At 38.0% G+C, this 24,401-nt stretch overlaps 1 protein-coding gene across 2 annotated transcripts in view; it reads left to right on the forward strand.

Moving 5' to 3' along the window:
* LRGUK (leucine rich repeats and guanylate kinase domain containing) overlaps positions 1–24,401 on the forward strand; it is a 115,494-nt gene that overhangs the window by 84,291 nt on the left and 6,802 nt on the right. The window contains exons 16-18 of one of the 2 annotated variants that reach the window (XM_061198063.1): positions 9,825–9,967; positions 17,880–17,968; positions 19,815–19,934. In XM_061198063.1, the coding sequence (XP_061054046.1) occupies positions 9,825–9,967; positions 17,880–17,968; positions 19,815–19,934 (352 nt within the window). The remainder of the gene's footprint in view (positions 1–9,824; positions 9,968–17,879; positions 17,969–19,814; positions 19,935–24,401) is intronic. The other variant, XM_061198064.1, reaches the window with a different exon arrangement.

Raw genomic sequence — 24,401 nt, forward strand, 5'->3', positions numbered from 1 at the left:
GGGATTAACTCACATGCTCCTTGGTCCTAAGGTTTAAAAAATTATATTCAGGGAAAGACTCTGACTGGCCCAGCGTGGGTCAGATGCTCATTCCCCAGCCAGTTTACTCTGGCTGGGGACAGGGCACATTTAGATATACTCATTGGGTTCAAGCCTGTGAACCCTAGCATTCACATAAAAGAGAATAACCGTAAGCAAAGCAACCAGTTTAATATTCGACTCTAAAGAATTTACAAGATATTTGAGTACTTACTACGTGTACATGTTAAGCTGTGTTTGGCATCCTGTATTTTAAAAATGTAACTGATGACTACATGCCTGTATAAATGTGTCTTATCTTACACAAGGAGCATGGCATGTGTCCACAAAAATTGTGTGTATGTCAAGTGTTATTTCAAGTGCAGTAGAGGAAATTGATATTTTTACAATCCAGGATGCAGGACTCTTCTTGTATAATGAAGAGCCTATGTTATACTAATAATTACCCTCTGATTTATCTGGTTTGTCCAAGACGAAATGAATAAGGTGAATTTTTTAACATCTCATAACTTATTTTTCTTAAGTTAGTTCAAGTCCCCCAACAAGCATTGATTGAGTACTTCATATATGCCAGACACTATGATAGTTTCTACATACAGTAAGATGGTGAGGACACTTCAAGGAGCTCTCTCTCTTATCAAGGGAGACGGATAGGAGGGTTCATTACAACACCATGTGATCAGGGCAACTGGAGGCCCCACAGCATGTGAGGACAGGTTTAGCATCAAATAGAGAAGGAAACTCATTTATTAACTTTTCCAGAAAGTCATAAGAATACTAAGAAAGGACACTGAATTCAGGCTGGGATGTGAGAACTGGATCAGAAAACACTTCCAAGAGGAAGTCCTCCTTTCAGCCAAGTCCTCAAGGTTGCAGAGCAGTCAGCAGACTGATGGGAGAGAAGGGAAGGTCTCAGAAGAGGGAACAGCATATGCCTAAGCGTGGAGGGAAGAGCAGGCGTAGCATCTTCTGGACCGAAACGTCAGGAGAGCTATAGGTATACGTAGCTCCAAAGGGCACATTGTGCTGTGCTAATGAGATTGGAAACTTGATCTTCTGACAATGGGGAGCCATTGAATGGTGAATTTTTTTTTTATCTTAGAGGTATCTGTTTCGAGTCAGCATAGAGGATCACTTTAAGGAAGGCAATTTAGATGGCAGGAGGAATGCTGGGAAGCTATTGCATTAGTCCTGACAGGATGGTGAGGGGCTGAAATAAGGCATTGTGGCAGGAATGGGCAGATTCAAGATATTTGGACTGGATGTAGGGGGAGTGCAGACTGAAAGGAGGAAAATCAGGATACCCACCCACTTTTATGACCTGTGTATGGGGCATTTTAGAGGCACTAGTACCTCACTTAGGTGAAAAACTTTAGAAATTTCCTTGGTCTCCTCCTCCGGCAGCTGTTCTGAGGCTCCTTAAGGCATTTGGGGCTGCATTTTCATTAAGGTTCTAATGCAAAGTGAGATGCCAAATTTCCCTTCTTTTGACTTGGAAGAAGTTCTAACGCCCTTCCCTGGGGTCCATGATGGTGTCAGGGTCGTGCTTGTGTTTTGGTCATATAAACATCTCACATTCAGTGCAGCTGGACATTTTGTTTGTTGTTCAAGGAAAGGAATAGAAAAGATTACCAACTCCTCCCTTGGTGAGAGGTTTTTAACAGCTATTATTGATTTTCTCGGTATAAGGGGAACTTCTGCTTTTTAATTGTAGAATACAAATATTTTAAAATTGCCATTTTCCATCTACATTTACAAACAAAGTTCATATCACTTTCATATGCTATGTTCCTCAGCAAAGTGATCTTTATGGGGAAAAAAAAAGAACGTTGTGGACTTTATAGTCATTCTGTTAGCTAATACAATCTTCAGCTTTTTAAAAGAAGTCTGGCATTTAGTATTCAAATCAACAGAGATGATAACTCCACTGGGTGCAAGAGCCTTCTTCAAATATTTAAAGAGCTAAATCAATTCTTTTCAAACCTCAAAAGATAATTGGACAAAGGGTAATTTGGTAGTAATTTACAAAAGGGGAAATAAAAATGGCCAAAAAATATGTCAAAAAGTATTTAAGTTTCACTATCACTGTAAGTCAAAACAGAATAGACTTTTTTGGGTACCAGAGTAGCAAAGATGGAAAACAAATGCCTATTCTTGGTGAGGCTGAGGGTCAATGCACTTTCTCTGTCATCATTGAGAAGGTAAATGGGCACAACTTTTCTGGGGACAGCTTTACAGTACCTGTCAAAGCCTTCAAGTATTGCATGTCTTTAACCTAGCAATTCTAATCCAAGAATTATAAGGAAATAAGGTATGTACAAGGGTGTTCATATTAATGTCTTTGTAATAAAACCTGGAAATAATTAAGCCAGCTAATGGGATTTCAAAAATAAGTTATGGGCCAAAAGTTCTGGTTCAGCTGTATGTTGCCATTATAATCATGTTGTAGAATTTTGGAAGAGTAAAATATTTGTTACTTATTAAGAAGAAAGCAGGTTAAGGAGGTACAGCTAGTATGGTTCCAGTTGTCAGCTCTGGGTTGTTAGATTATGGGTAATTTTTATTTTCTCTTTTATGCTTTTTAGTATTTTATAAATTTTCTACAACAAGCCTATGTTTATTCAGAAAAAGTTATATAGAAGTAAATTCCCACACATGAAAAGCTGTCCTGTGAAAGCAGCACCCTAATATTCTATTTCGATTTGGCTTAATGAAAACTTTCTAGGAGTCAGAGTCATGTACAGAGGAGCAGACTGGCTCTCCCCATAACTTAGATGCTCTGTGATGGGAATCTCACAGAAAGTCTCCTTAGGTTGGGTGATTAGTTGGACTGGCTGAAATTTAAGGTTCCTTTTATAATCTGTGATCTGTTCACTACAACTAGCTCTACTGGCTGGCTCTGAAGAACCCGGCAGCCTATTTTATTAAATAGAGAGCCAAGTACTAGAAAATTGCAGAGTTAGTACTCATTAGATCAGTGGCTTTCAAACTTTCTAGTCCAAAACCCGTAACTAGGGATACAGCTCATAATATCATGACCTACACACAGACCTACGCGCATAGGAAACAAAGGTATAATGAAATACCTTCACTGTGGTGATAAACTCTGATACTTTCTAGTCTATTCAATCTTAATTCTTTAACACGCTGTCATGACCTATTAAATTGATTTCACAATTTAGTCTGCAGCCTGCAGTTTTTGAAAAACCCTGTACTGAGTGCTCTGGAGCTTTGCTATGGTTCTGTTCTTAGAGGCCTACTGACCAGAGATACTACCCTGCTCAGGTTGCCTTCAAGTGAGGTGGGATGGATTGGCATGATTTATACTGAATTATTTTCTGTGACAATAGAAGGATTCAGTGTATTAGCAGTTATGCTCTGTGTCAGTGTTAGGACTCTGGATAAGGTATATTGAAAATTTTTATGCATAGTATAAAGTTCTCATGTAAAGCTAAAAAAACCAATCTTGATCGATAGTGTTTTAAGCACTAAGTCCTTAGCTGGTTCCTTTTCCTTTTGTTCCACGACAACACTGAAAATCACCTCATTACTATAAAGCTTCCTCCAAATCACAGTCTGTCCATAAATGAATTTAAAGACATCATTCTAGAAATCACATTTCTTTATTGACCAGGCATTCAGAAAGAATAAGAAGAGACTGTTTCTTTGTGTTGATGACAAATAATGTTAGACCACCAAATCTTTCATCTCAAAGGTGATGATGAGAGAGCAGTCCTGATTAGCAAAAGCTGGAGACCTTTTTTAAAAAGTTTATAACCTTAGAAATTCATGATTTCAGATAACACTGAGTCAAAATTATCATTGGAAATTCCAGTTCCAGTACAATCTAGCTGTGTGACCTTGAGCAGTTTACAAAGTTCTCATGTAATATAAAATGGAGATAATAGTAGTACCTGCCTCAAGATTACTGTGAGGATTAAATGAGTTAATATATTGAAAAACACCCAGAACAATGTCTGGCACATAGTAAGTACTTATATGAGTGTTTGTTAGCATTAACATGTAAGCAGTAAAAAAAGTTTTTAAATAGCATTTTATCTTTTTTTTTTTCAAGATTTTTGTTTGTTGTTGATGTGGACCATTTTTAAAGTCTTTATTGAATTTGTTACAACATTGCTTCTGCTTTATGTCTTGGTTCCTTGGCCACGAGGCGTGTGGGATCTCAGCTCCCTGACCAGGAATCGAACCTGCACACCCCCCTGCTTTGGAAGGCAAAGTCGTAACCACTGGACGGCCAGGGAAGTCCCAGTAGCATTTTATCCTTAATTGGAAAGGACAACATAGTTCAAACTGGGTGGAAATATTTGGCAAATGGTGTGGTCTTCTCTGAAAATCCTTTAAAAATTTTGACAACCTTAATGGAATAAAGGGCCTTAAATAGAATTAGGATTATATTAGAAAGAAATTGCAGTCCAGGAAGATGTTACTGAGATCAAGAGATTCTTTCATGCACATTCACAGGTAGCATTGTCGCTTGGAGAACTGAGTGAGGAGACATCAGTTCCGAGGTTATTATGAAATTGACATGTGATACACATGGAAGAGACTTGTAATAGCACCTAGAACATAGTATGCTCAGTAAATGTTATCTATTATTTTTATTGTTATTATATCATTGATAATATCAAACGCATTTACATTCTGTGTTTCATCTTGGTTAAATGGTAAATGCCATCATGTCAGGAATAAACTACCAGATAGCTGGCATTTTGTTTTCTCTTTGTGGTAGGTTGAAACAGAGACTGGCTTCTACATGCTACCAGATCTAAAGACCCTTTGGTTTCCAAAGACAAAGATAGCAAAGGGAAGAAAGACAAAAGATGTCTTTGCTTGAGAAGTGACCAATGAAACAACATCTTTGAAAATGTTGTTCTTGAAGGATGAGCTCTTGCAAACGAAAACTACACTTAGCAGAGGTGGGGCTGTAGGGTTGGGTGGAAGTCACATCGGAAATTTAGTTATCAAACGTACTGCTCAAAGGAGAGGAGACCTTTAGTTTGTGTTCCAGCTCCCTGAAGGTTTCTGTCCTATTTCTGTCAGCCATAGCTACCCTTTCCTTCTCCTCTCCTTATCCCAAATTCTGTACACATCCAGATCTTATGCATCAAGTTTCCACTCTTGAAATTTATCTGTCCTACATCCTCTCTCCTTCCAAGTGTCAATTAACTACTTCATGATAAACTCATTCACTTAAAAAAAACCCTGAAATTCAGGGTACTATTGTTATATGTTTTATTTAGGACACCCTCTATACAGTGTCCAAATATTTAACCCATTAGTTCAGCTCTACTGAAGACATTTCAAAGTACGAAGTTCAATGGAAAAAAGCATTCTTTTTGTACCTCATTCTTTCTGTGTGAGAAGGCACATTCACATGCTTCCTTTGTCCTGATGTAGAATCTGTTCTCTGTTTAAATAGCTGATTATTCCTTTGATCGGACACTCAAGAATATAGCACTTTACTGTTAGAATAGTTCAGTATGGGCATTCATTTTATCATGTAGAGCATGAACATTATTACTATATGATAGCTTTCTACTATAAAAGCTTATTTTGCTATGGAAAATTATTATGGATATTATGTGAAATGATTATTTTTCTAGTTGCTATTATTCCTTTCTCAGAAGCACAGATAGTCAAGACTTATAAGATTTAATTCTGTCCTGGAAAAAATGGCTTCTTTTGGCACCTTCAGTTTTGTGATAATACTTTCTAATGAACTGAGCATTTCCCTTACTACGAATTATGTAACTATCCTATTAAAAATAAATAAGTATTTTAAATTGTGTAGCAGATTATTATGCTTTAATTTGCTTTTGGTCCTTTTTATGGTTACATATTTCAGCATTGAGACTTTTACAGGGATTTTAATAGCTATTTACATTTTACATATGTATATGTATTTAATCATGGTAGTATAAATTACTCTTGCTAATTAAAAAAAACCTCACTACTACCAAAATAAGCATGTTTTTTAAGCCCCATTTGAGTGGGAAAAAGTGAATGATTCTGGCTATCTGATAACTTTTGTATGAAAATTAAAGCCTACTTCCAAGTCATACATTTCCAAGTGTTTTCAAAGAGAGACAAACGCTGGTGCTGATTTTTTTTTTTTTTTTTGGCAAAGTTTTATTTAAATGTTAATTTGGTCTCATGTTTTTAGACAGGAGATTGACTTAGTTGCTTTGCTATACAAGTAATCTTACTGCTGTAGAAAAATTGGTTATCAAAATAGGGATTTTTGTTTTTCAAAATATGCACAATCTGACCCCCAAATTCTAATTTTATTATTAGTTATTGAAATGGCTGTGTGCCTATAATATCAGATCATGAGCATCTTTTGTTTTCTCCTTTCTTTTTTGCAGTAAAGGGCCCTATTTAGTCTGTGTCATAATGTGTCATGAAATATACACAAATGTTTTATCTTAGGTGCATGGCTTCTACTGCATTTGTTATTTTGGTTGGATTCTGTGGTTATTCTTTTAAAATGTTTTATACGAATATTATTTTAATTCACTTGACTGCAAAGGGATATAATTCTAAACAAAAGGTCATGTTATTTTGAATTAATTTGAGATGTAGTTCTGGTTGTTCCAGATATTTCATTTATATTATCTTACATTTGGTAATGATACCAATCCATAAAATAACTTGAAAATCTGTCATGCATCATTAAATTCACTTATGCTTCATTGTAGGTGTTTAAGTAAATGTAACTAGCTTATATACTGAAGAACTTGGTAATTTTTGTGGACTGTACAGTAACTTATATATATAATTTAATGTTGCCTCAAGGTTGACTTTTAGATACTTCGAATAAGATCACTTTAAGAAACTTCGTTGCAGGGTATTATAACACTGGTAATTGTGTTTTTTTTTTTAATTGAGAAGTAAGATCTCTTGTTCATTAATGTACTAAGACATTTGAAACTATATTAAGAACTGTATGAAACTCTTTATTATAGGAGTCCGAGTCCCTAAAGTGGTAGCATTACAATGTAGTTTAATAGTAAATTAAACACATTATTTTTACCCAAATTGTTTTGTTGCTAAGAAACCATTAAGACATTAAACTGTTGAATTACAGCTGCATTGTATCATCAGATAGAACTTGGTTTGTTTACATCATAGTACAATTGGCTTACATCTGTGAAAGCTGGAAGAAGGAACCCTGACACAAATATATACTATATTTTAAATAAGCTTTTCTATATAGAGAGGGTCATTTCTATGGAAATCATATAAATATATCTTCTATTTCTTTAAATTTCATCTTTTTTTTCAAATTCATCTGGTGTTTTTCACAATGCTCTGTTCTTAGAGTCCCATCAAGAGGACAAGTGTTTTGGTTTTGTTTGTTTGTTTGTTTTTTAATGAGCATAAGATTCAGCCCTTCCATTTCTTTTTTGGTTGTTAGTTTGTTTGCCTTGTTTCAGCCATGCTGAATTCTTTACTGTAATTCAGTTGTGTTAAGCATGCTTCTGGATCTTTATACCAAGCCACTCTCTCTGCCTGATATGCTTTTGCCCCAGGTATTTGAATGCCTTCCTTCTTTATGACTTTAGGTCACTGTGCAGATGTCACCATCTTAGGGAGGACTTCCTTTGGCCATCATGCTGTCTCTCACTCTGTCTCCTTATCTGCCTGCCTGGTCCTTCATCGCACTTATCACTACTACCTGACATTATCTGGTGTTATTGTCTGTCTCCAACATTAGAATGTAAGTCCCACAGGTCAAGGACATTTTATTTACTGCTCTATCCCAACACCCAGAGCGCTGTCTGGCACATAGTAGGTGCTCAACCGATACGGGTTGAATGGCTTTTCCATTATGAAGATTTAGCAGAGTATGTTTCCACATAATAATTGTGTCCTATTAGCTCTGTGATTGTTATGAACATAATTACTTCAATGTTCCTTTCCAGAATGCTCTATCACCTGGAAATCCTTGACTGTGGATTCGCCCATTTGTTGCATCTTCTGAGTCTCTCCCCCTCTCTCAAGACTGGTGCTGGGTTGTGGAGCTTTAGGCTTCCCTACCATGGTTCAATACTTTTACTTGTCTGCAACACCTTTTACCTACTTTTTCTTTTTTTTAATTTATTTGTTTATGACTGTGCTGGGTCTTCGTTGCTGCATGCAGGCTTTCTCTAGTTACGGCAAGCGGGGGCTACTCTTTGTTGAGGTGCACGGGCTTCTCATTGCGGTGGCTTCTCTTGTTGCGGAGCACGGGCTCTAGGTGCGTGGGCTTCGGTAGTTGCAGCACACGGGCTCAGTAGTTGTGGCACACGGGCCCTAGAGCATGTGGGCTTCAGTAGTTGCGGTGCATGGGTTCAGTAATTGTGGTGCGCAGGCTCTAGAGTGTGCAGGCTTCAGAAGTCGTGGTGCGCGGGCTCAGTAGTTGTGGCACGCAGGCTCTAGAGTGCGCGGGCTTCAGTAGTTGTGGTGCACAGGCTCAGTAGTTGCAGCTTGCAGGCTCTAGAGCATGCGGGCTTCAGTAGTTGTGGTGCATGGGCTTAGTTGCTCCGCAGCATGTGGGATCTTCCCGAACCAGGGATTGAACCCATGTCCCCTGCAATGGCAGGTGGATTCTTACCCACTGGACCACCAGGGAAGTCCAGCTTTTACCTTCTTTTTGTCAGCTGGGGATTGCCACACAATTTGGTAGGAGTTCAATTTCAGATTCCATACCAGCACACAGCCCAGGAGTAGAGGTCTGATTTCCCACGGGTGTCTCCACCCTCAGTCCAGGTGAGACTGTGCCCAGGCTAAGTCCTGAGGTCTGTGGGCTGAGATTTCCAGACACTCCCTTTCCAACTTCTCGCCTAATAGCCCAGGTCTCGTACATTAAGTACACAAGGACTGGCCTCGCCTCTCAGTCCAGAAACCTCAGCCCCTGAGGCACTCTGACCTCTTGGCATCAATTTCCACTCCTCTGTCTTGGAATCTTCACTTCAATTCCAGCACCTGGAAATTTTTCTTGCTTGGTTTCAGTTTTGCTATGTGATAAAAACAAATTTCTGTTATATATTATCCACTATTTATTTTGTCTTGGGTGGGGATAGCATCCCACATCTGCTCAGTCAGCCATATTGGCTAGCGTACATGTGGAGATTATTTATTTTGGCATTTTTATAGCAATACTGAAAGTGTTGATGTTCCTAATAAATCCAAAGGTATGTACACCTGGGCTCGCTATACATGAGCAGTGATAGAAATTTAGATTCTTTATATTCTAGGCCTCTGGACATTCTGATGTTTTACAGGGAACATTAGACAGTATTTATGTGTAAATTCTGTTAAATAGTGACCTCATCATCCACTCCATTCTTTTAAAAAGTTTTTTCTTAGTGTTGCATGATGGTGATGATGATTTTAGCCTTTTAGGACAATTTTGTCAAATGGAAAGTAATTATAAAGGGGACTTTTCACTTAAGTATCTGTAAGCCATTGTTTTTGTCAAGTTTTACTTCCTTTAATTCCTTTAATTCATAAGTCTGTATTATTTGAACACTAAGGGTACTCCCAGGACATGTCTACTAGGTGCTGCAGGCTGACTTTATAATTTTCAATAATAATTATTATTGTTATCATGTTCTGAGACATAAATTTTTAGTTATCTTACTTTCAAGTTGAAATGCACAGACTTTAAGTATACACTTTGTTGTGTTTGGGCAAATCCAGATATAAAACATTCTTTTACTTCAGAAAGTTGCTTTATCCAATTTTATGCCTTTTATTTTAAACTTTACTTTTTTCCCTAGCAGATATTAAAAAACCTCAGCTGAAACCTGAAAAGACTTCTAAGAAGTTTAGAGCTTCGAGTGAGTTTGAGTCCCTGGATTTTGCAGACAGAAGCTACTTTGTGAAATTATGGGCCAAACTTTCAGGCAAAAACATGCCAGCGGTAAGAAGGGATAGAGGGGTGAGGGAAGCTGTAACTGAGCATTACAAAAGTCAGACAAAAAGGGCATTGGATATTTCAAAACTAATAAGTTTCACCAAAACTGTCCTCTGACTGGTGTCAGCTGAAGACAAGTTTTTTCCCCCTCTTTCTACACCTCTAAGAATAGGCATGGGTTCTAAAAACAGAATATACAGTGTAGATTTTTTTGAGTACCTTTCCCCCAGGCTCCTAGTGGAAGTTCTGACACTTAGTTCTCCTATTTAACAAGCATAGAAAAGAACTACATAGAATTAATGCTGTAGAATATGTATTTCAAGGGAAAACTTGCTTTACTGTTGGGATATAATTTTGAGTATTCTTGTGCTGAGCCTTCAAAGTGAGTCCGCTCAAAGAGTCCATGTCTTATAACCTTGCAGTACTTAGACCCATCCTATGACGTATTTCGGATCCCGTTCTTTAAGAACTCAGAGAAGTCAGGATATGCGGAAGTTGGCCCTACCTTCATATTAGGTCATGCTCTTTTCTGTTTGTGATGGTTTTTCTGTGATGGTCTGGGAATACAGAGACCTAAATCGTTGCCATTGCCTCAGAAGTGACAGAACTTCCGATTTGGTTGTCAACTCCTTGGTCATGTTTCCCTAAGCCTTGCCCGTTCTAAGCAAATAATCACATTGTCTTCTAAAGTCAGAACCATAGGCAGTGGTCACAAGAATCAGACTGGTTACTTCAGATGAAAAGTCTAGGGCCGTGGTGTACATGGGCATAGCTATACATTCTGCTCTGATTAAGTCATAAGAATGGGATGTTTGAAGTACAAGGAACAGATACCCATTAAAGTCAGCTTAAGTAAGAGGTAGTTCCATTATTAAAAAAAATATGATGAGTGGATTCACAGTGCATCGTGAGCAGGGATGAAGTACAGATCTCACAGGAACCAGATTGGAAAGTGCATCCCAAAGGCATCAAGTTCCTCTCATCTCTGCTTCTATTTTTCCCGTGCTCTGTTGTCCTCTCTCTCCTGGCTGGCCTCCTACACTCACTCAGCTTCCCTCCCACATAATTTGAACTCATTTGCACGCGTGCCAGCCCTGACTCACCGTGGCTCTCTGCCTGTGGCTCTATGCCCACAATTCCTGGCCACTTCTCTCTGTCTCTTTAATTCATACTGTGGAAGGCAAAGCAATCTAATTGGCACAGCTGGACTTTTTAAGCCATACCACACAGATCAAATTAAACTGCTTGTCCTGTCACCTGTGGCAGGGCAAAAGGCCGGGCCACTTGATACAGATTCTGGCTTCTTAGAAGCAGCAGGGGATGGGTGCACTCTAAACATCTAAAAATAATATAAATTTGTATCATGATACTGGAGTACAGGAAATGTCCTATTTATTTATCCAAAATAAATTAAATCTGGAATTGTTCCCACCTACCAGGATCTGTGGGAAATCAAATATCAATCATTAGGAGTGGGGACCACTCCCATTCTTTGGATTAAGTTCAAGAATCCTGAGGTTTATGTCATCCTAGAAACTTAGGGAAGGGCCTCTGGTCTCCAGACTATCATGATTACCATGGAGATGTTCCTTGTCTGAAACCCTGAGTTCCATTCTGAGCCAGGGGCTCTGGTATTCTCCAGATCCTCTCCTGCTCGTATGTTCATCCAGTGCCAACCCCCAAGATCTCGCCACACCCTGGGAGTGCACTCGACATGAGGAGCCCGTCAGCCTCTGTCCTTGCTGTCCTGGGAAACCCAGCTCTTTTCAAGTCAGTCTACCACTTTCTCTCTGCACCTGCTGTCCTGTACAGCTTTAGGCTTCTTGGAGCTTAGACTTTCAAATATAAGGTCTTTTTTTAATCTCCCAGGACATGGCATATCCAGACTGTAAAAACTCCAGAGCACACATCCTTGGCCACCTTTATTCTTTAATGATAAGTCTGTGTCTTGACAACCAGAGCCAGCTCATGTCCCGGTTAGACTGTCCTGCCGCACAACATCATACACACTGATGAGAAACACACCTTTGAGTCACACCCTCTGCCTGTTAGTGGGTATCCATGATTTATTTAAATATGACAAATCTGAATATTACCTGTTAGAAAATTTTCAGGCCTAATTAAAGATAGCTTTCCTTTTTTTTTTAAGATTTTTTTTTTATGTGGACCATTTTTTTTTTAAGTATTGAATTTGTTACAATATTGCTTCTGTTTTATGTTTTGGTTTTTTTGGCTGCGAGGCATGTGGGATCTTAGCTCCCGAACCAGGGATTGAACCCATACCCCCTGCATTGGAAGGTGAAGTCTTAACCACTAGACCTCCAGGGAAGTCCCTAAAGATAGCTTTTCTCTGGTCAAGGGCACTCAGGTACCCAGGAGCAAGAGCAGAGGAACAGATGAAAAACACACACACAACACACACACAGTGTGTTCTCAGCTGTAATTCATCTCCAACATCTCAATATAAAACTAATGAACAGTATGGGGGAACTGGAGAGTGGAGGGTATGATAAAAAGGCAATGCGAGAGTAGAGGGGCCACCTTGGTGGCGGGAGGGGAGCAGGTATGTGGACCACGTGTTGTCAAAAATTCTCATGAAATTTTGACATGTCCAGTGTCACTCCTTACCTGTAGTCACCTCCCTGAGAAACTGTTCAGCCCCCATAATCCAGGGCATCTAGAGCCTAGTGTAGAAATCTGCTGTGTCCTGTGTTAGAGGGTGGGCAGTTTCTCATCCATGATGGCAACAGTGCTCAAACCCCTTGCAGCCTGAGGTTCTGGTAATTTTGCCTGCCAGTACTGGTGGAGAAATAATGTAACAGAGTAGTTTCATAGAAAAGCAAATCAAATCCCCCAAGAACCAACAGATTCACCCCTCAAAAATTAGAGCAAAGGTAGTACTTAATTGCCACTGTCATATATATGGGGTGAACTTGCCTAAGATTATTTTTAGTACCTCGTTTTCTTGTAAAGATTATGAATTCAATGCTATTTTGAAATTTTAAGTATTTATCAAATTTTAAGATATTTCGTAAGTTATTAACCTCTTGCCTAGCCATTATAATGCTGCAAAATGAGCAAAACCTTTTTAAGATCATCACCACAGAAGCTTTAATGAGATATTATGATTATATTGGAGGCCATAAATAGCCTTTATACGTCACTTATAATTTGGAAAGGGCTTTTGTGTAAATTATCTCATGTACCCCTTATTGAAACCCTTAGGAGATGTTGTTGTTATTCATTTACTTTCCCAACATAAATCCCTATGTATTTTTGGAACTTTATGGTGGATTGAGGAAAGTAATTGCAACTATCTCTGTCAAAAACCTATATCATAAATCTTCCAAAAAAAAAAAAAAGATAGAAATGTTTGTGCTTTTTTGGGGTCTTAACTGTAGATTTAATGTGTTCATATTTACCTGTAGAAACTATCAAGAGAGCCATTTGACAGTGATGGACTAAATAGGAATTCCCATTGTCAATGCTTTTTTGGTCCTGTTTCTTTCAAAAGCACCCTTTCCACTTATGTTGAACACTGCATTCTTCCTGAAACCTACCTTAAACTCACTGCGTATGTGAGGTCTTTCAGTTTACCCCCTCTATTCTAATATTCTACTCTTTCCTTGTGTGTGGTTTGTCACTACGTGCATGTCAAGGTGTGATTACAAAATAATGGAGCTGGTTTTGTGTGTGTCTTCTGAAAACCAGCCCTATTCCTGGGTAGTCACATAGCCACATGTCATAACTGGTTGGGTAAGTGTATATTTGTGTGTGTGTTTGTGTGAAGATTTTTTGCTGTGGAATTATTGTGAGTAGATCTTTGCCTTCTAGGAGAAGCTTGATTTTCAGAACTTCAATTGTATCTGTTTCTCCAACCAGCTCCTCCAATCTCCTTAGGGGACAGCCTTACTCCTGAGGCAGGCCAAGTTACTGAAAGCCAATTTTCTAGAAAACAAATTGCTGAATGACCAGTTCATTCAAAGCCAATTTAGTGAATGTATGTGTGTGGCAGATAAGGCCAGTGCAATCCAAAAAGCACCCAAAGATATGAAGGCCAGTGAGAAAGTGGACCTGTAATGACAAAATATTGGGCCCTACGTCTACTAAGCACTATTTTCTTTCACTACTGTGAGGCAGGTCAGCTCAGGGAGCTTGTCTAAGATTACATAGCTTAGAAGTGTCTATTTCGACTCCAAAAGAAAAGTGCTTTCTTCTCCTCAGTACATTTTTCAGGGCATGGTGTTCAACACTATATTTATTAGCTGGAATAACACTATAAAGAGTTACTTCTCTTATCTGCCACCTAGTTACCAAGTGGTACAGTTCATGTAGGATCAGCAGTCCAAGTGCCTTTTTCAAGATAATGAATTGGTTTCCTGTTATTCTCTGAAGGTGACCAACTAATTTTTAAATATCATTTGTAATCATTATGATTTTGATTTGTGCATATTGAAGGCTATCCACCCACTGCATTTTTTATCCTTATCAAAACTCAAATTATTCTACCTTTGGCCAGCTAGAGCTTCTGCAGGTTGACACCTGTGTCCTTTTAACATGACCCATCTTGCTGATTGGTATGACAAGATATTCTATGCTTTTTTGTTCATTACCTGTCCTAGACCTGGAATCAGTCTTTTGTCCAAGAAGTCTTGGTTTCTTCAAGTGGGAGATGGTTGTACAAGAAAGAACACATCATGGTTGCTAGGAATGCTCATTGCTCTTGGGGTGGCCATTGTTTCTAGGCCTATTCTGTAGATAGATAAAATATTTCATGAGTTCAAGTTAATATTTCCAATTTGGATTCAAGACTTCAGGATTTGTACTTAACTCCTTCTCTGTTACATATTTTTTCTTTTCTCCACACTGAGAGTCCTGCTTCTCAAAGATAGAGGCGATGATAGAATTATAATATCTTACTAAATTTCTCGTTTCTTTTAACCACATTACACACAGAAGAGTCTCAGAATAACAATACTAAGTACTACCAGCACCCATTATAAAAACTGAAAACAGTTTATAAAAAAGTTTTTTTACAAATGTTCCTCCCGCCATTGTTTGTGATTATGTTATAGCTATACTATCAGAGCATGCCCTCATATCCTCTCTCCCTTTTAACTCTCATTTTGTCTTAGTTATCAAATACCTTCATACTTAATACTCATCATTAGACCTCAGGTCTGTGTCTCTCTAGTTGCTTTATTGCCTAAGCTTATTCTCTACTAGATACAGAAAGGGCTGTGGGAAAAATATTTCCTGCATTCTTGCCTGTTGATAAGTCTGTTACACTTTACACTTGAATTGTAGTTTTTATCATCTATCCTGTTTCTTTGTTTTGGTTTACTTTATCAAGATCTCTTATTGTTGATATGTTGGATCTTCTTTGTCTATCTTAAATATTTGTCATTTTTCTCTTGAATCTTTTTACCTCTTTCTTCATTTCTTTTTGAGGTTAAAGTTTTTCCTTCATTTTCTATTTCTCTTAAGTCATTATTTGTTGTGTTTATTCACTCCTGTATTTCTTCTAGTTTAGTTTTCATTTCCTAAGCAACTTTTTCCCGTATATTCTAATTCTTTCCTGGGTTCCAGCACCTCATTTGTGAGTTTGTAAAATTGTAATTTATTTGTTCCTTAATGTTTTGTGTCATTTTCTTAATGTCTTTTAGTTTATTTTGAAATAGTAGATTACAGATTTTATCTGTTTCCCCTTCATTGTGTACAGAGATGTTATTCTCCTTTTCCTCTTATTTCTTATAGTAACTTTGCATTGGATTTGACTGGAAAATTTCTCATTTTTATGTGAAATTCATTTTCTCAAACATTTAGAAGGAAGGTGTTTTTTTCAAGTAGTATCAAGGTATATGGCAGTTTCCTTCCTGAGATTTCCTGGCTCTGTTCCACTCTCCCACTTTGGTCTAGATTTCCTCTTTCCTCTGTCTCTGTTTGCTCTTTCCCAATTAATTTTTATTCCACCCCCATCAGCTTTTTTTTAGTGTAAAACCCTGTCTTAGAAGGGAGCCCTAGTGGATTAGTTTCAAGAATTCACAGTTGATCCAGCTCCTGCAGATCTTACTGTGGACCCCTTATTCTTACCTACTATTAGAATGGAAACAACCCCTCCTATGTTTCAGCCGTGGTTTCCAAATTGTCCTGCTATGCTTTCTAGTGAATACTTAGCTATCTTGGGGCTCTCCTGTTCTCAGGTCTTTTAGTCACCCTGTTGCTTTCTTTGGCTTCCTCTTACATATACACTGATACCATGCAGGTGTTGTGGTTATTGTCACCTGTATTGGGGGGGTTTGAGGGGAGCTTGTCACCTAGTTTTCTTGTAAATGTTTGATATGTTTTCATTTTGCTATTTAGTTGCTATATCTGTTTTTATGTGGAAATTCTGGAAGGTCCAAAAACTATGCTTCCACTACCACTGTCATCTTCCCAGTCATGATATAATTTAGATCAAGGATCAATATAGGAAAAAAATAAGGATGGTATAAGGTAAAATCACAATACAAAGTGTATATACTAGTATAGAGTGATTTGGGGGAAAAATAATAACAAATCAACATGAGAATAAGACAGTGGATTTAGTTGATATGTAGTACTTTTATAGTAATATGAGACAATTTAGATGTATTTATAGAGCTATTTAAAATACAGTTTTTAAGTGGTAAAATGTAAGTAGAGTTTGTTTCTTCCTTTCTTATCCCATTATAAATCCCCTCCCTCCTACCCAGCAGACATTTTCTCCTCATTTTGCTTACACAGAACCACAGAAATAATGGTCAGGGAAACAGTAAAGTGGTCTTGGCAATCAAATATCCACCTGAGAGGCTGTGTTCAATGAGTCTGCATGTTAGCTCTCATGTCATGTGTCTAAGGAACAATTTCAAAAGCTTGACCTAGAATTTCTCAACAGCATGTATATTTATACATACATGTATAGTTATATATGTACTATCTTTGGTTTTTTCCTCTTTTCAGTTGCCTTTTGACATCAGATTGTAAACCTTTTGAATGCAGAGACTATGTGGTTTTTTTTTTCTTTTCTTTCTTTTTTCTTTCTTTTTTTTTTGGCTGCATCGGGTCTTAGTTGCAGCATGCAGGATTTTTTGTTGAGGCGCATAGGCTTCTCTCTAGTTGTGGCGTGTGGGTTTTCTCTCTCTAGTTGTGGCGTGCGGGCTCCAGAGCATGTGGGCTCTGTAGTTGTGGCACATGGGCTCTCTTGTTGAGGCGTACAGGCTCAGTAGTTGTGGTATGAGGGCTCTCTAGTCATGGCCCACGGGCTTAGTTGCCCTGTGGCATGTGGGATCTTAGTTCCCTGGCCAGGGATCAAACCCACGTCCCCTGCATTGGAAGGCGGATTCTGTACCACTGGACCACCAGGGAAGTCCCAAGACTATGTTTTTTGTATCTTTGTATCCCCATAATCAAATGCTCACCAAGTATTTAGTGATGGTGATGGGGTGTTGGTGAAACACGGGAGGAAGACCTCCCGATCTGTCCTATTTCAGGATCATACTTAACATCGTTGGATATATTCAATCAGCTAGTTACTAGGTGTGCTAAGATCTGGTAAAACTAAAAAGACAATAATAGTCTGTATCCTTGAGAGATAATCTCATTAGAAAGATAAAAATATATATATAAACATGATATCTTAATTAAAAATTGCCTCATTATTATTTAGATGTCAGATAAATTTTACGTATTAAATTGTAGTCTTCATAAAAATATTTCTATTTTATTTATAAAGTTTTCTTTCTTTCCACTGAATAAATATTGTTTTTTAGGCCTATGTTTTTTCCCTTTTTCTTTCCACACATTTGGCAGTCTCAAGCAAGAAGACAATGATTATAGCTATTTTAATCATCTGACATTTTTAACATCAATATAATTTGAAATCATATTTCTTGCCTAGGAAAGAGAGTCTATGGCGAGACAGTATGAGACAGCCCGGCAGGCCCTAATGGGAAAGACACCTCCTCATCACACATTCCTATTTCAAAGGTAGTGATTTATCACATTTATTTACACCTGGGCATCTTTAGATTGATTTTTTAGTATCCAAATATACCAAATGAATCTTAAATCATCAACACAAACAGGGACCTTTGTACTAAAATGGACCCAGTGGTTCAATAGTAAACCTAGTTCTAGAAGTTGTATTTCCCTTTCATTTATATATATTTTTAAAGGCACAATATACTCACAGCTACTAGAAACTGATGATTTTTTGCAGTCTTTGAAGACTGCAAAGAATGATATTTCTGGTGGTGTTTGAATATAAGTATCAGCCTTCGCCAAGGCTTTGATGATGGAAGGTTAATTATATCCTGTTGAATATCCTATACTTGTCCTTCATGAATCTCAAAAAATAGTCGTTAATGATTTGCGGGATCATTTGTTTAATGTCTCCTTTCCACATTAAACTGTAAATTCCATCAGGATGGGGACCATTTTATCTTTATTAAGCCATGAATTCTTAGTCCTTAATATGCAATGTTTCACTTAGTTCCTGATGCATAGTAGAGGCTTCATAGATATTAGTGGCTATAATAATTATTGTACTATTAATTATTACATGTGAAGAGGCACATTTAGACTTTAAGATTTACTCAAAATGAATAACCACGATGTTTATGAAATGTTTGTGTTTTATTTTCTCATGAATGTTATAGGCTTCAGTATTCTGAATTCTCTTTTCTGTGTGACCTTTTGGAAAATTTGAGTAATAAAGTGAAATCCCTGTTTTCAGAAAGTCACTAAGAGCACTGACAAGACCTTAATTATAGTGTTTTAAAGAGCTTTTTAAAGTGCGGTGAGTCGAGGAAGCAGAATAAAAAAGCCATTTAAAAATGTTTTTCAATTTCACTTCTCTTTATTGTCTGCTATTAAGCTCTCTGTTAAAAATCTTTAACCAATATAAATTAAGTTTTGTCTTTGTCTGCTATATAGCAAAAAAAGTGTGATTAATTTTCTCCACATTGGTAAGCTATCTTTGGATAGTCTGATTCAAAAGGCAGGCTGTGTGGAATATACAAAATTCTACTGGGGGGATGGGAGGGTGGTGGCCAGGAGATGGGCACTGTCCCCCAGAGCAGCTAAAGCTGGGGCCTGTGCGACTTCTCACCAGCAGAGCGGCCATGCCTATTGAAACACTGTGGACACTAAGCTGTTTTAAATCTGAGCTCCAAATGGGTTATACTAGGGCAGAAGGATGCTTTGAATTTTCATGCATTTATATGCAGTCGGGCTACTTTGCACATAGCAACTCTATTTAGCAAGTCTAGAGTGAATAGCAGTAGGATTTATTCACTAAAAATAGTTAATGATTCTTTCAAGTCACTCTGGGGAAACAGGCTAGTATAGATGAAAAATAGATATTTTATGCTAGAGTTCAGTTGAAAGTACAATATTAGAATTTGTATAAATATTTTATTCTGGTATTATTTCAAAACATTAGATTATAAACAAAACTGGAAAATATCTATTTCAGATTTTATAGCAGTTGATATATTGCTGGACTTCACATAACAAATGAATGAGGGTTTACAATTGAATATGTACTAATCAGTAGGAAGAAAATCTGCCTATATTAATGTCTTAATTGATAAGGAATATTCAGAAAAATACAAATTTGCTTAATCTACAAATTAGAATGTAATAATGCCAGTGTCTAAGACAAGCTCTGACGTGAATGCTTATGAGTGTATATATTACATTATTCCAAATAGGTTTTATTGGTGTATGCATTTACTTGGGACGTGTAAAGGTCAGTATTTAGGTATTACATGTGTGTATGCTTGGTATTATTACAAAATTCTGTGGATTTTTTTTAAATTTCCAATTTCAGGGGTCTAGTACCAGCACCCATCATCAACAGTCTACGTTATTTTACAGCTTTAGAACTAAAGAAAAGTTTTGAGCTTTATGGAGATTACTTTAAAACTCCCTTTGGACCTTATGAAAAGAGGTGAGTTGAGTTTTATTGGATAGAATAAGGTATTTTCTGCTGGTTAGTTAAAATGGTGGCACTCATCCTTAGACTTCAGGGAATTCCTAAAGCTGGGAAGCAGGGCCCCAACTCCCACCATGGAATTTGAATAGAATAGATCCTGGCCCTCTAGGGAGGAGGGCACAGGCTTATAACCTAGGTTCACTGGAACCTAAGAAGCTTCTCTTTGGGACTTTGAAACTTGAGGGAGTGACACACTGATGCAGGGGCAGTTAGAGATCATTCAAATCACCAGTGGTGGAAGAATCAAGAAACCATTGTGGAGCGCAAGCAATGGTGTCTACCAGTCTCTTCCTGTATTGCAACTTGGCTGTGTTCTTGGCACCTAGCTTACCTTTGCTCTTGCCAGGTTTAAAAACCTGGTTCTCTAGTTTTCCATTAAATCTATAAACTACCAAATAGTTTTTCAATAACTCCCTTTTTGATATTTAAACCCCTTATAGACCAGATCAGACCCTTCACCACTGATTTTAGTGCTTGGCTTTTGTGGGTATTCTATTACATTCCATTTCTACTTCAGCTGTGCCTGCCACTACCATTGACTATGTCTCTGTAGGTCTTGAATCCACACTTCCCAAGCAAAGATCTGGCTGGTTGAGTCAATCACTATCTACTACGGGTGCCACTCTTGAGTAGAATCTCTAGCCAGAGCCCTCATAGGTAACAGGCTGGTCTATAGATTTGTTGCCCTTAGGTCAAGCAACCATCCTTTATCCAATCATCTGTGGCCAGAGCAGTGACAGAGAATCAAGTAAAGAACTCTTTAGAAGTGGTTCGTGGGTTTGGTATCTCTGAATGCATGGCAACAAAATAGACAAGAAGTGACTGGAAGCAAGCACACTAAACCATTAGCAGTGGGTCTTCCTCTAGATTTATCAGTTATTTTTATTTTCTTCTTTATCTTTTTTTCTGTAACTTCTAAATCGTCTGCACAGGATATATATGTTTTATTTTTATATCCTAAAAAAATTATTAAAAATCCATGAGAATTTGATGAAATATTCAGTAAATGGGAAAAATTGGTCCTATAGATACAATTAAGTTTCTTACATCACTCTATATGTTAAAACAAATTTTAGATAAATTATAAAGAGTTAAATACAGATCAGTGCTTATAATATAAATGGTGTGTTAAAAGTCAGATGCACATGTATATCCAGCATAATATAGGTTTAAAAATATTCATGTGTATATATAGAAAAAAACACTAAAAAGATATATACTAAAATAGTATCAGTTATTATCTTCTAGTGGTGGGATTGTGGCCAATTTTTATTTTCTTTGTTCTTCCCTATATTTTCAACAATGAGCATTTTATAATTTTTGAAGTATTAATATAAAATGTAATTTTAAAAGTCTGCCACAGCAAAGAGATGTTTTATGAGGGTGATGTGTGTCATAATGAGAATGTCAATTTAAAAAAGGAGTAATGCTTTCCTTTATTTCTGAGTTTTATTATTGTAACACTTTGGGTTTCCTTTCATAAATTTGATGATGAAAAACAACAGGACCCACTAAATGGCCACCCAAGTCTGCACATCTCACTGGATACTAGAGACTCTAGATTATAGTTAGTTAACAAATTATAATGACAGTGTTGAAACTATAGCTCTGAGGATTTATTCACACTCTGGATTTTTAGTACAGTTAGGTAGCTTGATAGGAGTACAGTGAGGGAAACAATATCTTAGTTTAGGCTGTTATAACAAATTACTGTAGGCTGAGTGGCTTAACCAGCAGACAGTTCTTTCTCACACTTCTGGAGACTGAGAAGTCTGAGATCAGGGGGCCAGCGTGGCCGGGTTCTGACGAGGGTCCTCTTCCTGGTTTGCAGATGGCTGGCTTCTTGCTGTGTCCCCACATGGTGGAAAACAGAGAGAGGAAGCAAGCTGTCTTTCGTCTTTTCTTATAAGGGCACTAAATCCCATTCATGATGGCTTCACCTCCTGACCTAATTACCTCTCAAAGGTCTCACCTCCTTATACCAACCATCACATTGGGGGTTAGGATTCCAATATATAAATTTGGGCAGGGTGGGGTAGGGACACAAACATTCAGTCCATAGCAGAATTAAAAAAAAAAAAATTAAAAAATGCCTACTAGGCTGCAGTGGGCTTATTTATCATCTGTTCCCACAGTGAAAAGGGTGGGTCAGACGTTCACTCAAGTCTGACCCTTCCCTTATGGTAACACATGTGCCTTTCAACCCAGCCACTTTTTGACTCCTGACTTTCAAAGCATTTTCATTTACTCTTAATACTTCCTTTGATACAAAAAAAAAGTAATTGTTTGAAAGGCAGAACTTGCTCTGTGATCCCTTTTTGGTGTGTGTTTTAAATGAAGAGGTATTCTTTTCCAAAAATAAGAGACCAAAACATATGTATTTTGGGTTGAATTGTGTACATAATTCAACTCCCCGCAAATGTACATATTGGAGTCCTAATCCCAGTACCTCAGTGTGTGACCTTATTTGGAAGTAGGTTCATTACAGATGCATTTAGTTAAGATGAGGTCAGACTTGGGAAGGGTGAACCTTTAATCCAATATAATTGGTGTCCACATACACACACACACACAGCAAGGGAGCTTGGGTGATGCAGAAGCCAAGGATGGTCAAAGATTGCCAGCAAAACACGAGAAGCTAGTAGAGAGACCTGGAACAGACTCTCCCTCACAGCCTCAGAAGGAACCAACCCTGCTGACATTGATCTTGGGCTTTTAGACTCCAGAATTGTGAGACAATGACTTTCAACCATTCAGTCCTCGGTACTTTGTTACGGCAACCCTAGCAGGCAAATAAAATATATATTAAAAATCCAGTGAAATTTTTGGTGCCATTTTCTTTCTAAGTTCCCTTCAACATACTCTATTGATATCACTTTAGAGATTTGGCCATAAAATCTATGGATTATTGTTTTTTACTAAAAGAAGGAAGAACATCTTTATGCTTCTATAGTTTGGAATAAAAGATGTAACCCATAAAACCTAAATGCATCTAAGGCTGTGTTCAGGGGGAAAAGACTCAGTCTAGTCATACTTCTAGAGAGAAGACCCCAAGCATGGGTTAATCATGGCCCTTTTCCACTGCAAGGGTAGAGGAAAGAGTTGTTCAGTGACTAGAAAATCCAGATGTTGGCAGTACTGGTCTCAGTTTATATACTTCTCTAGGAAGCACTTCTTGGACAAGCTCACTTACCTTACATGGAAGCAAGAAATTGGGAAACAAAGTCTTCTATGAGCATGGGTGTTCTGCCTGAAGGGGGCTAGCATTCTGTGAGGGGGTCCAAAAGCTGTTGTCCAGTAACAGGAAGACAGACCCAAGAACTCTGTCCAACCTAGTAAGAGGTACCCCCACCTTCAAGCAAGCCATTAGACTTCTCTAGTTGATAACCAGTAGTCAAAACTTCTAAGCAGAACCCATAGGCACAGGGAGATTGCCCCATCCTGGAGTATCTCTGCCTGGGAATGTTGGTGCCATCTGGCCCTGGCTGTAGTTGATAGGAAGCTTAGGTCCAGCGAGCAGCCCATGTCCATGCTCAGCAATATGGAAGCTTTCCAGGAGCGCTGGTTCTGGATTCCAGCCATGAACTACTGCCCAAGAGCTGCAGCCTCTGCTTGCCATTCAGACACGTTGGATGTGTCCCCTTAGTATGCCTACACCACCCACTGTATTTCATCCTGGGTCAAGGACAGGCCCAGAGAGCTAATTGGACTGTGTTTCCAGTGATAGAGCTCCTGGGAACACCTCCTTGAGACTTGCTTCTACCCTTTACATCTCTGGTAGTCATAACATCATCCTGGTAAGATGTGGACACCCTCACTTAAATGACAGGCTTTATCTTGAATAGACCCAATTTGGATTAGCCTTTGCTACTGCTAGGCTGTAACTGAAGTTAAATGTGGAATGTGAACAAGTGGAGGTCAACTTGAACTTGATCCTAGACTCATACTTCTTTGCTGAGATGGGAATCATTACATTGGAAATACAGAGAAGAAAGCATAATCATAGCCAACTACTAGGCTTTGCAGTAAACAATTATCTATTGATTTTCAACATTTTAAATCAACCTTTAGCTAAATTATGAAAAGACATAACTATGAATACAAAACTTAATACAATCAATTTTCACAGTGAAAATTTCCAATGACAGAGTTTAGGAGGTGGAGATGGCAAGTGAGTATATATCATCTGCTGTTGATGGAACAAGAAATGGGGATTTTTATTTTATTTTGTTTTATTTTTATTTATTTATTTTTTATGGAGAGGTATCTTTATTTATTTAATTTTGGCTGTGTTGGGTCTTCGTTCTGTGCGAGGGCTTTCTCTAGTTGCGGCAAGCGGGGGCCACTCTTTATCGTGGTGCGCGGGCCTCTCACTATCGTGGCCTCTCTTGTTGCAGAGCACAGGCTCCAGACACGCAGGCT

This window comes from Eubalaena glacialis, chromosome 8, assembly GCF_028564815.1.
Source record: "Eubalaena glacialis isolate mEubGla1 chromosome 8, mEubGla1.1.hap2.+ XY, whole genome shotgun sequence".
Classification (NCBI taxonomy): domain Eukaryota; kingdom Metazoa; phylum Chordata; class Mammalia; order Artiodactyla; family Balaenidae; genus Eubalaena; species Eubalaena glacialis.